Raw genomic sequence first — 14,071 nt, 5'->3', positions numbered from 1 at the left:
TGTACATGTAAAATTAAACCCTATACATTGAAAGTACAGTAATTCTCAAATTGTTGGTAAATTTACATATTAAAAGTTCATCTTGAATGTGAGTCTGAAAAATACGGCACGTATAACTTCAATTTCTAAAATTTGCATATTAATAAAATATTATGTTGTGTATTCGTGGTTATCACAAGGCAATTCTTTGTCGCCGATAATGCTTTCTTTGTTTGTAAATGATATGGAATCAGAATTCATTGAATCCATTTGTTAAAGTTACCAAATACATTATCAACGATGCTCAACTTTTTTGATCATGTATATGTATATATATGCTGATGGCACTGCTTGTCTTCCTGAAACGATATTCTGCTCGATGGAATTTATTTATTATAGAATGAACAATGAAAATTTGATTGCATAAATATTTAGGTTTAATTTTTAATTACAATGGTAAGCTCAAAATAGCACAGAACAACATTGTTATAAAAGAAAGAAAATCATTTTATCTTCTTAAGCGTAAAATGAAAAAGTTTATATTGAATAAAAATACAAAACGTTCTTTGTTTGATACTTACGTATCTTGTATTTTGAATTATGCTTCCGAAGTATGGGGCTGTAACACTGCGCCACAAATTGAAAAAGTGCATTTGATGGTTTTAAAGTCGATATTGGGTGTTAAGAAATCTGTTAACACTTCCATGGTATATTTTGAATTGCAACGTTTTCCTTTTCACATAAAGAGAAAGATGTATTGGGAAATATTGGTTTCATTTATTGATTTTTTTTAAATGAGAATGTACAACAAGATCGATTATTTTATAGAGCCGCAAAAGTTATTAACTTACTGTTAATACTACACTTTTCATCGCCTTCTGAACAAATAATAAAATGTAAATTTTCATAACGCGGGTCGTCTTATGTTTCCCGCCGCCCTAAGTACCGCACGGTAGTTGACTATCACTGCACCATGCAGAGGGCAAAACAGCGATATGAATCTCAATTATTATCATATATCACGCAGAAAATCTTGCATATGTTTAGTAAACTCGTCTTAGGCCGACAATATATATTTTCTTATGCTATAAAAGTATTTTTAGAAACCTTTAAAGATGCTCCACCGCTGACAAATAGTATTCTTTTCTATCAAAAATTGGAGCAGACGAATTAGTATTTTTCTTCAGTTACAAAACTTTACATCATTACCAACATTGAAAAGTTTGAACTTCTTATTCTTATTACTCCGATAAAAATATTAAAAATAATTAATTACATCCCCAAAAAAATCCATAACATTATATCCTATCCGGAATGAAGTACAGAGTGCGCATGCACCAAGAACAAAATATATAATTTTGTATGTATTTTTGTATTAATTTGACACATACATTGTATAAATACAATTAAACACCAGTTATCGTTTAAACTAATTGATGTCGTTAATGCTCTGTCGGCGGCGGAGCATCATTAAATTTTGCTCCGTAAAGTTAGTGGGCCTTTTAATATAAAAAGCCTAATTGCAAAGAAAATTGGGTATGTCATTTGAAAAACGATTTTTGTTCTGCACAGAATGTTCCAAATGATTTTTTGAACGTAAACAACGTTTACAAGACATTTTTATCCAAGAAATGAGAATTAGCTTTGAAAGTTCTTCCAAGTGCATTATATATTAATATATATCGCTGATAAGCTTATTATACAGGATCATCTCAGTAAAACCATTAACTTTCATGCCCATTCGTTAAACGTTGAAACTTGTAGATTCAGCGGTATTCCTAGATGACAAAGGCAGTGTATTTTTTGTGATAGTCATAAGGTTGAAGATGAAGCCTATTTTATTTTGTCCAAGATATTTTAATGAAAGGTAAAATATTCAAAACCTTATTTTTATCGTCGACCATCTATTATCAAAATGATTGAACTGTTGGTTACATGTACTGTAGGTCAACTAATATTTAGTGTTACTGTACATGTGTGTGATTCATACAATGTCACGTTACAAACTGTTACTTACCGAAGACACAATAATAGGCTAATCAATCTACATGATATATTTAATGGTAACCATAGCAACGTCTGCTAGTACAAACGCGCTCTCTTAGCTGCGGATCGCGCGTATCTGTCATGGAACATGAAACCGAATGAGCTCGACATGTCAACCCGAACAGAAATATTGACGAATCAAAAGCGACCACCTGTCAAAAGTACTCTCCCTTGCCAACAGGTGGCGCTGTGGTTCACACTTCCTGGACATTCGCCGGTTTGGACAAGTAGTCAAAACATGTTGACTGTATGTGGTCGCGTGTTTGCAAATATGACCTTTTGTTTGTGCCATAGAAAAAAAATGCTGCTGCTTATATGCACGATTTTATCATTAATTACTCAATCGTTAGGTATAGGTGAAGTGATATGGGCAGTGAATTGCGGGGGCGAAGCGCACACCGACATCAACGGCATCCGTTACGAATCGGATTCACTGAAAATCGGGATCTCGTCGGATTACGGAAAGACACTGATGGTTTCACGGGTGGTCGCACAGGACCAGATTTTGTATCAGACTGAGAGATACCACATGTCGACATTTGGATACGACATTCCACTCAGCGGAGACGGAGAATATGTCCTAGTCCTAAAGTTCTGTGAAGTTTGGTTCACATCGCCGAATCAAAAAGTAACTACTCGTTTGTCTTTCTGATTTGCCTCTTAATCTACAAGATAACCCATTATTATAAAAAAAATAAGGACAGAAATTTAATGGCGTCTACAGGCATATGTACAGTATAGAAATTGAGCAAGTTCCAGGAAAAGGACTCTAAATGTCCTTCATATGAGGAAATGAACAAGGAAGTATCTGACAGATACAGATACAGAAGTACTATGTATGGGTTGTGGAGCTCGTGGAGAGCCCAGGGTTTTAATATAACAATACTGTGCGCATTGTGTCGATGCACAAAAATATATAGTCTGTTATGCTACATGTATCAAATAATTTAGTTTCATTGGTCCAATGTCATGTTCTGTAACAGCCAGTGTTTTTTAAGAAAATGCCAGGTTAGAGCTGGAGGAAAGTCGGAGTAGATGTCTGCCTGGAGAAAAACCTTTGACCATCGGTCAGACAGTACCTGGCATCTGTCTGACATGGGATTGAAACTCACATCCCACAGGTGGAGGGCTAATATGTTGGTACATCTTAACAACTTAGCCACCATGACCCCAATCGGAAACCTTTAGCACTTTCTGTAAACGAGAAAACTACTTGTTTATGGAAAGTGCCGAAGGGTCTTGATTGACCATAACTTCTCTATTGAATCGTGACACTAAGATAAAACTATACATACTGTTTAGTACACATTACAGCATCCAATCTTATTTTATCTATTCAAATTATTGAATTAGAGGCTATTTTCTAGGATAGTTTTTACTGAAAAAAATGCATGGGTCATTTTCAAGAATTTTACAATAATGGGCCATTAACAAAGAAGTAATTTTCCTGCAACATTATCATGTAGGGGCCATACCTTGTTCAACCCAATAAGCGCCCAGGGGGTTTAGAAAATTGGAAAAATGAAAAGATGCGTAATAAGACAAAATAATTGCAAAAACAAAGTGCAAACCTATACAGTTTTGATAGTTTAAGTCTTTATTTACTCCAGAGCAATTGAAATTGAGGAATCCAAAGGGGGAGGGGCGCTAATAGGGATATGGGCACTTATTGGATCGAATACGGTATTTAAAATTTAGAAATCAATTTTAATGCCAAAGTGGATTTTAAGGATAATCTAGGACACTTTTCCATAATTTTTGTGTTTTGTTAAACCTGTCTACAGGCTTTTCTTAAAGTTAAAATAGTCTCAGTTTTGACCCTCCAATTTCAGTTGACCAAATTTTTTGCAGATCCATCAATGCCAAGAAAACAATATTCTGTTTTGTGCCTTGTGGTGTGCCAAGACCAAGTTTGCTTGCAAAGCTCACATTCTCTTCTTTTTCTCCTGCAGGCAGTTTTAGAAGAAAAATCTAAACACATTTTAATTCACCATATGTTTGATTGTTATAAGTCTGTTTGTTCTCTATTCAGCTGACATTCTAACCCAATTTATATTGATTCATATTTTCCAGGTATTTGATGTCACACTAAATGGAGAACACACAGTTGTGGATGAACTGGATATATATAGTAAAGTTGGACGTGGAGTGGCACATGATGAACTTATAGAATTCACAATTAGATCAGGGAAGCTCAAAGTCAACGGGGAAACATCCAAGATCAACAGCAAACTCTTAGTAGAATTTATGAAGGTATTTAGAATAGCGATGTCACAATGATTATTTTATAACTGATGATCAATTCAAGACAGACATTTACAAAATATGATAATCAATAAATACAACAGAAGATGTTATTTCCTTTTACTGGGGGTAGCCATTTTCATTGTTTTACTTGTCTCATTATTAACTCATTCAGCCCTGCAATTTCATAATAGACTGGTCTAGTCTTTGATTTAGAAGAGCCTAAATGTGTTTTCAGGAGTGAAAATGTGTTTGAAAAAGGGAAACTGACTTTTTCTAAAATGCCATGATGGGTTCATATTGATAAATATATCTTGTAGAATTACCTACAAGACAATTTATTCATGCAAAATCTTTTTCTTTTCAGGGGGATTATGATAATCCGAAAATTAATGCTATATATTTAATGAAAGGCACAATTGATGGTAAGCAGTTTTGATTGAATTTTGTGTGAACATTAGTATAGAATTTGTCAATTTGATAAAATATGTCTCGTAAGCTAGTTCCTAATATAGAATATAATTACTATGTCCTGCACTATGCTGTAAGTTATGATGCATTATCCAATAATTTCCATAATTGATTTAAATGAACAAGTTGGGATTTTTAAGTAAAACCTTTTATTTTATATCAACAGTTTGCGACGCTTATTTTTTGGCTGCTATTAAATTGGATTAGTAAACCCCAAATTTTTAACTAGTTCGATTATTTTATCACTAGCTAGTCCAAATTAAATATACAGCCGTTTTGCTTCTGCACTTCCAATTCAGTCATGATCAGTTTACAATTTTTTACCCAAATTGCAACCTGGATGCTTTTGTTAACACAAATTCTCACAAAATGATGTATCCAGACTAAAATAATCGCATAAAGAATGTACTCAAAATGTGTTGAAAAAATGCAACTGACCACTGCTCTTGTAAACGTAGCATTTAAAGATATTAATCAAATGAGGAGCCACTAGTCCAATCGGACTACTTGTAGTTCATTACAATTGACACTATAATAAGGCTGGAAAATTACTAGTCATATGCATTGGACAAGTGCTTAAAGTCGCAGACTGTCACAAATAAATTATCAAGTAATTCTGCAAATAAGGCGAAGATATTTTGCCTGTGTAAACATGTACATACAAAATCCAAAAATTAAAAATCTTTATAGTTTATACTATACTAACACCAATTTTATGATGTATGAATGAATTATCTAAAGTATTGAACTATAATTTTTCTCTTTATACTGATACCATATTTGCCGTAATAAACGCCTGGATTAGCATATAGGTCACTTTAAAAATTGTAACAAAGGGCGGCACTTGTTAGGGAACATATATATAAATGACTGCAAACATGGTACCAATTTTTTGAGGTGTGAATGAATTATCTAAAGTTCCGCTTCTGAACAATAATTTCAGATGTACCTAAGCTACCTTCATTACCCGGAACAGAAACACCTCGCGAGGAAGAAGAGGTTGACGAAGAAGAAGATTCCTCCGACAGGCCATCCAAGGCGCGACGACCTTCAGGCCCCAAGGTCAAGGACCCTTACGCATCAGACGACACCAGCACAATGCTGCTTCCTGTAATAATGGCCCTAGGTGCATTCATTCCTCTTCTCTTCTGCCTTTGTAAACTCTGAAGGGATTGTTAAATAAGGGGTGAACATAGAATGAAGGTCAAATGTCATACTTATCAAGGTCAAATGTCATCAGGTGAAAGTTCAAAAGTTCTTACATGTGTTGATGTAATGAGATCATTACTTGTGTTTAAAAGCTGAAATATTTGGTTGCTGTAATGAAAGAGAGGAGTGAGTTTGAGTGTTTAAGAGTTAATTCAATATGGTTTTGAATGATAACAGAGAGAAAGTAAAAAGGTGAAAATTGAAATTTGGCGTCTAAAACATGATGTGATACTATAGCAAAAGTGAGAAAAGTGAATGCAAAGTGAAAGATAAATTGAAATTGTGTATGTTTGAAAGTATACAGAACAATGCCAAGGCAGTTTTGTACATTTAGGCAAATATGGTTATACCAGGAATTTTTAAAATTATATCTTTATATATATTATATGATCTATATACATAAGAATTTATGTAAAGCTTTACAAAAGAATACCTGTGCTTTTGGTGGTGAATGTTAGAAAATATAACATCCCCACATATAACAGTTAAAGATGCTCCACCGCTGACAAATAGTATTTTTTCACTATTAAAAAAAGGAGCAGACAATTTAGTATTTTCTTCGGTTACAAAAGTTACATACTTTACACCACTACCACCATTGAAAAATTTGAGCTTCTAATTTAACCTTAAGTTAAAAATATAAAAAATAATTAATTGCATCCCGAAAAAATTCTGTGGAACAATATCGTATATAGAATGAAGTACTGATTGCGCATGCACCAAAGGCAATATCAATTATTTTATTTTATTTTTTGTTTTAATTAGGCATATATATACATGATTAAACACCAATTATTGTTCAAATGATGAATATCATTTATGCTCTGTCGGCGGTGGAGCATCTTTAAAATGAACATGTATTTGTCTATTAAAAAAGAATCGAAATTGATATAATCTTTTTGTCTGATGTACATTTTTCTTGCTTACTCGTTAAAAATGATAGGGCTCTTTGAGATAACCTATTTATGTAAAGACATGCAGTCACCAAAATCACAGTTTTGTCAACAAAGTATTTCATTTATTTTCTGACCATCTAAGTCTCTAAGAAATGATTTATTGGTATATTTTTTGCTTTAATAATTATTGTACTGGGTATATTTTATCATAAAAACGCAGTTTAGAAATTGTAAGTTTAATGAACACATTTTTAGGTCACCTGAGACGAAGCAGGTGTCAGATGTTTTTACTCACCTCAATGATAGAAGATTTTAAGTTTTCTTGGAAATCATGTGATATTCCTGTAAATTTTGAGATGACGATACCTCGTTAAACTATTATAAAAGTGTCTTTGTGGTAATCATTTCCAGTCTAAAGTCAACTTTGTAGGAATGTGTTACTAATGTTGATTTGGTAAAGAGAAAGGAGTTACCGGTATAAAAAAAACTAGTATGAATTTTCAGTAAGAATGTTTTTCGTAAACCTTTCTCGAGATTATACCATTAAAAGGAATGTGTACATCCACACAGTTTACCTCATCATAAGTATTCCTAAAGTATTGTAATCCAAAAACAAGGGGAAGTAACTCTGATGGATCCGAAAGTAAAAAAAACATATTTGACTCAATAAGCGTCCATAAGTGCCCCTGCCCTTAATCGCATCAATTAAAATTGAGACAAAACTATGAAACCTCTTTAAATTTCTCTATTCATTGTCGTTGTGCAATAATTTTGTTAAAGAGATTATTCTAAACCTGGCCTGTTATACGTCCCTTATTTTGTTCTCAATTTTAAGCGCCTTGGGTTCTTATTGGGTCGAATATGGTAGGTAGAAAACGGTAGCATAACATGCATTATTTTTGCTTGCATTTCACGCTGCTTTGAACAAGAGATATCTCCCCTACAAAAATTCAGTATACAGATAAGTGAGCTTCAAATTCTCATTGCGAGTTGATGCTAAAATAATTCAGAATTAAATTAGAGAATAACCTTAATATAATAGTAAATATTGTTTTATACTTCAATTACAGTAATAAACTTTTATTTAATACCATAATCATTCTGCAATTAGCCAAAATATTACCATATATATTGTGATTGAAATTAATATTTTGAGGTACCAATTACCATGTTCACACTTACATAAAAAGATTGATATACAAGCTTAATGACATCATTTCTTGTTGTACTGTTTTTCGTTAATGACAACATTCCTTTGTCTTACTTTTCCCCCTCATTTTCCATCAGTGCAAAGAACAACTTGAACTATTTGTTATGTTACCCCGTCCAAATTGAATTGTGTGACCAGTAGATCAGCCTGTATTTGTGTTCCATTAAACATCACAATCAATGTTTATTTGATATTTAGATAGATGAAGATTTCAAAACAGAATCTCAGTGAATGAAAGTTGTTGATAGGAAAAGACAGACTAACCCCTACAACCTTCACAGCCTTATTTTATGCATGTATGCATAGACTGAGGACTAAAGGAGTCAAATATTAAATCATTTTACTAACGGGTAGTTTGAAAATTTCATACATAGCGTTAATGTTTTAAGTAGTATTTTAATACTATAGAAAACAATAGAGAAATCTTATCGGGACAATTTTGTAGGTTTATTTTGATCATGTGACAAAGAACTCGTAGCATAACAAGACAGGTATATTATACTAATTAGACTTAACTACCATTGTGGGTAGATGTCAATTGTTTCGTCATGATTTTGTGGATAAAATTCCATATTTTTCAGAGAAAACGATAGATTTTTCGTCGGAGAAATAATGATGCCACAATCAATACCTTCCCACAAGGGAGATTACTCTGCAATCTGCAAAGAGGGAATAGCTAGCTCATTTATGAAATAACTTTGTGCAATTTGTTTTTTTGTTTCAATGCTTCTGCTTAAGAATTAAAATATTTAGCGACAATATATATATATATATATTTTAAAATATATAAGTACTTTGCTCAATTGATTGAGATCACAGGGACCTGGCACAAACTTCTAACCAACAATATTTACATATATATTTTAATATCAGTAATATATATATCTATCTACACTATTGGTAAGAAATTTGAACCAGGTCCCTATGATTGAGATATAGAAGCAATGTTTAAACACAGGAGACCAAGATAAAAGACATACCTCTTCTTTAGTATCATTTCCACGGACCAAATACTGTATCGGGATGTTTCTGAGGGATTTAATGTTTGTAATTATGAATTGGTATATTATATATAATTATGAAGGTGATGTTTGCAATCATGTTTTGTTTTGTAGATTATTTTTAGCTTAATATATGTCTCTTGAATATCTGATCACAGGTGCCTGTCTTGTTTTAAAATATGTAAAATACACATACATTATGTACCAACATAACAGTATTTTAGAAACGCGACAGGCACCTGTGGTTTGACCACATTAATTGTGTCTTTTTGTTGTTTGTATGTTTGTTTGATTGGTTGCTGTTTCAAATAGGTAGAGGTTTGGTGTTATTTGACCTATTGACCTTTTGACAAGGTGTAGTTATGGGATTGGCTGTAAATTTTAGCTAGGTATTCAAATGACCTAGATATTACTATATTTACATTTATTTTTAGAAATACAGCAATTTATTCAAGAAAAGTGATGATCATAATTTGTTTGGTTTACATAATTTTTTTATTTTCCCATTCAGTATATATAATATAAAGTATCGATATGCTTAATCAAAACTTTTTTATTTTGTCTGAACTTATCATTGGTTTGCTTCTTTTACTTTTATTTATGCAATGTAGAAAATGTTTAGGGATATCTCATAGTTTCAGATTAACAAATTTAAAAAAAGTAGTTTTACCAATTTCAAATTCTTATTAGAATTATATATACATAGCAAAATAAATAAAGATAACTGTTAACTAATTTATTTCATAGTATAGATCTTGACACATTCACCCTGGAAATTTCATAATGGGCTGGTCTACTCATTGATTTAGAAGAGTCTAAATGTGTCTTCAGGGGTGAGTGTGTTTTAAAATTGATAAATACTAACACAAATCTCTACTTTTTTGAAAGGAATTACAAAGTTATAACTTGGATGATAGTGTGAATGTACAAAAGTACAAAGTAGTGTCTTTTCCCATTTCAAATACATGAACAATGTTTTGAAATAGTAACATAATAATATGATGTTGCCTTGTGTGAAACTGTAGTGGTTACTTGTGTTTCATGTTCGAATATTGGGATTCACAATATGTCTCCTACTGCAATATGTGTTTTAGCGGAGTGTGTTCTTTTTTAATATGTTGTAAAACCATTTTAGACTAAATATGACTTTTGAAAAATCATCCAAATCTCTGCCAACTATCAGGAGCAACATAACATTAAAAACAGATAAACTGATTTGGGTTTGTTTATTAATCATTTTTTTTTTTAAAATATCCACTGCCGACAGAGCATAAATGATATTCACCATTTGAAAAATATTTGGTGTTTAATCGTGTATATATATGTCTGATTAACACAAAAAATAATACAAAGTAATTTATTTAGCCTTTGGTGCATGCGCAATCAGTACTTCATTCCATATAGGATATAGTGACACGGAATTTTTTCGGGATGCAATTTATTATTTTTCATATTTTTAACTTGAAGTAAAATTAGAAGCTCAAACTTTTCAATGGTGGTAATGGTGTAAAGTAAGTAACTTTTGTAACTGAAGAAAAATACTAAATCGTCTGCTCCTGTTTTTTGATAGTGAAAAAATACCATTTGTCAGCGGTGGAGCATCTTTAACATAAGATTAAAGGCCCACTACCTACCTTTGCGAAACAAAATACGAAAAATGGCCTATTAAAGAGGATGTTATAACACCAACCAAATGCAGGATTCCCCGCGTAAACAATGTTAATAGCGAAGATTGGTGTTGCTGTTTTGCTGTCTGGCGCAGTGATTATCAACTAACACTGGGTAATTAGGACGATGACAGGAAACATAAGACGACCCACGTTATGATAATTACCATTTAATTTATTAAAATTGTTAAAATGCTCCACCGCCGACAGCGCATAAATGATACTCATCATTTGAACAATAATTGGTGTTTAATTGTGTACATATATGTCTAATTAACACAAAGAATAATATAAAATCTTTTATTTTGCTTTTGGTGCATGCACGATCAGAACTTCAGTCCATATAGAAATTATTTTTATCTTGAAGTAAAATTAGAAGCTCAAACTTTTCAATGGTGTAAAGTAAGTAACTTTTGTAACTGAAGAAAAATACCAATTCGTCTGCTGTAGTCCTTTGAGAAATTGAAACCCCATCTGATTTTCTACTATTGTACAATATAGGGAATTTGACAGTATTTCAGAAAATTTGAGGGTGAGGGTTGGGGTGGTAGGAATAGTCTGATATTTGGGCACTAAGGAATTGCAGTCTGCGGTCCATTCCTCTTGAGAGGACAACCATTCATCCAGCTAACACAAGAAAAGAAGAAAGATGCGTCCAGAGCCATACGAGAGGACGGGAGGATGACGGGCTCTCACAGATCTATCGGATATCACACTGCATGGTACACACAACACTGACAGGAACATCAGCAGAAGTAAAACACCAGTGTGTGGAGGTGTGTAAGAATACCTGAGGCTTGAGAAATCATCAAGCAAGGACAAAACACAGACTTTTGGAGTCACACACACATAAGGAGGACCTAAGCCAGGAGGTACCCCACAGTGCTGAGCACCTCTCCTCATCGTTTTCATCACAGGTCAGCCATTAGCAATTAAATGATACAAACCACTACCAGGATGATCAGTCACATCAAGCACAGCCAAGGGAAAAGTATAGAGTAGCCCAGTATGGATACAACGAAGCATGAGAAAGTTTAGATGACATCTTAGAGTCAGCACTCATTGGAATTTAGACAGGAACGTTGAGGCTATGTGATCAATCGTCTTACACATTCTGTTTGGAGTTGAAGACAAGGGGAGGAAGCAATAAAGCCAGCAGTATTCCTAACAGAGGAGAAAAGGCTATTCAACGACTCGGACAGAATTTGAAAGTACTGACAACGCAGTTTAGACGAACAAAGGAGAAAGAAAGAATATAGGATTGAACATATATATCAAGCTTTTATAACTTTAATCAAACAGTAATATTTAGTGTATTATTAATATCAATATATATATATATATACATATATGGATAAAAAGATAACTATGTAATAAAAAAAATATGATAAAAAATATTTACTATATTTAGATATACTATGTATTTTAAAGCAAAGCCAAGTAGTACGATTCAAATGGTGCAATTTATACTTACTAAAGATCACTTAAGACGAGAGAGAATCATTATATTAATGTTTAAATTTTATAATATATAAATACATCAATTGAAATATATTAACAAATATGCAAATTAATTCTAATAATGAATAGTGAATCTAAAGCTCTGATATCAGTGATAATGATTGGAAGTCCATGTGTTCATCTTTGCCTTTTAATCTCAAACCTGCTGAAAATGATAATAGATGAAAAGGTTTGTGATTGTGAACTTATTATTATTATCTGAATAGCAACATACATACTCACCTACACATGTAATGATTACAAGACTATACTATAAGATAAACATGGAAGATTCCGGTGTTTCTGGAAAATATAGTCTTCAAAGAGAGTTGATACACTATTCGGATAAATGTTTGTTTACAAAAATATTAAAGATACCCGATCAAAGTATACGGTGGTGTAATATGAACTAATTCAAATATACAAAACAAATAAGGCACAGAATCGATCCCGTCAATATACATAGAAAGGGGATAACTGAAGTATGGGGCTAAGAAGAATGCATATAACAAATAGTATCACAAATCATCATTAAAAAAAAGTGCACCCGAAGAGGAGGCGAATCTGTGAACTAAAGATGTAGGTGTCAATATCCCCCTCCAACCACTGCGATTCTATCAACAGAATACATGTACACCATAAGTGCATTTCATGATGATTTGTTTCAAAGTTGTCTTTTTTTTTCTGATTGTGATCGTTTTCTTGGTCCTGTTTTTCCCCCAGGTTTGTTTGGGTTTTGAACATCTGTTCTGTAATTGGTACCAAATGCTTGGAAATAATTTCTTTCTTTCGCGATTATTCTTTTTTCGTATTTAGAATTTTCCAAATATGTCAATTTTTCTGATGCGTTTTTTCCTACCCGTGTGCTTGACACTACCAATAGTGAATTCAATTATCTGGTTAATTTGAAGTTTCCAGTATCATGCAAGGCACGCATTAAATCAAGCAGTTATATTTTAGAAATTAGCGACAACTTGATAAGCTGTGTGGTTTCCTCGCTGTAGCTTGTTTTAGCCAACCGTTAATTGATTCCGAGTTGTTTTTGTCAAAGTGCTGAAATAACCATCTCTCTCAGTGGCTCTATTACATGTTTTTTTTTTAAAATTTTGGTTTCAAACAATTATCCCAATAGGTTTTGAATTTTTCGTTGTTTTCTGAATAAATTCTTAAATCCTATAATCGCGCAAGGTAATCGCTATCATTTTTAGCTCACCTGGCCCGAAGGGCCGGTGAGCTTATGTCATGGCGCGGCGTCCGTCGTCCGTCCGTCCGTCCGTCCGTCCGTCCGTCGTCCGTCCGTCCGTCGTCCGTCCGTCCGTCGTCCGTCCGTCAACATTTCCTTTAAATGGCTACTAGTCATAGAGTTCTGGATGGATTGTAACCAAATTTGGCCAGAAATATCCTTGGGGGAAGGGGAACAGAACTTGTATAAATTTTGGCTCTGACCCTCAGGGGGCAGGAGGGGCGGGGCCCAATAGGGGTAATAGAGGTAAATCCTATAAATCGCTACTTGTCCTAGAGTTCTGCACGGATTGTAACCAAATTTGGCCAGAAACATCCTTGGGGGAAGGGGAACAGAACTTGTATAAATTTTGGCTCTGACCCCCTTGGGGCAGGAGGAGCGGGGCCCAATAGGGGTAATAGAGGTAAATCCTATAAATCGCTACTTGTCCTAGAGTTCTGCATGGATTGTAACCAAATTTGGCCAGAAACATCCTTTGGGGAAGGGGAACAGAACTTGTATAAATTTTGGCTCTGACCCTCAGGGGGCAGGAGGGGCGGGGCCCAATAGGGGTAATAGAGGTAAATCCTATAAATTGCTACTTGTCCTAGAGTTCTGCATGGATT

At 33.5% G+C, this 14,071-nt stretch overlaps 1 protein-coding gene across 1 annotated transcript; it reads left to right on the top strand.

Annotated features, from left to right (window-relative positions):
* The first annotated feature begins 2,217 nt into the window (after positions 1–2,217).
* LOC138331167 (malectin-A-like) lies at positions 2,218–10,272 on the top strand. Its single transcript, XM_069278637.1, has 4 exons — positions 2,218–2,653; positions 4,099–4,278; positions 4,637–4,694; positions 5,684–10,272. The coding sequence occupies exons 1-4, from the start codon at positions 2,264–2,266 to the stop codon at positions 5,905–5,907; spliced, it is 852 nt and encodes a 283-aa protein (XP_069134738.1). The 5' UTR covers positions 2,218–2,263; the 3' UTR covers positions 5,908–10,272.
* Positions 10,273–14,071: the final 3,799 nt, after the last annotated feature.

This window comes from Argopecten irradians, chromosome 9 (genome assembly GCF_041381155.1).
Source record: "Argopecten irradians isolate NY chromosome 9, Ai_NY, whole genome shotgun sequence".
NCBI classification, from domain to species: domain Eukaryota; kingdom Metazoa; phylum Mollusca; class Bivalvia; order Pectinida; family Pectinidae; genus Argopecten; species Argopecten irradians.
This window is presented reverse-complemented; position numbering and strand designations above follow the sequence as displayed.

What these genes read in the sequence shown, in the direction of transcription:
- LOC138331167 (XM_069278637.1), top strand. Translation starts at nt 2,264, where the DNA reads ATGTTGACTGTATGTGGTCGCGTGTTTGCAAATATGACCTTTTGTTTG. An exon ending in TCACATCGCCGAATCAAAAA is followed by an intron (nt 2,654 to 4,098) that starts GTAACTACTCGT and finishes CATATTTTCCAG; the next exon opens with GTATTTGATGTCACACTAAA. An exon ending in AATGAAAGGCACAATTGATG is followed by an intron (nt 4,695 to 5,683) that starts GTAAGCAGTTTT and finishes CAATAATTTCAG; the next exon opens with ATGTACCTAAGCTACCTTCA.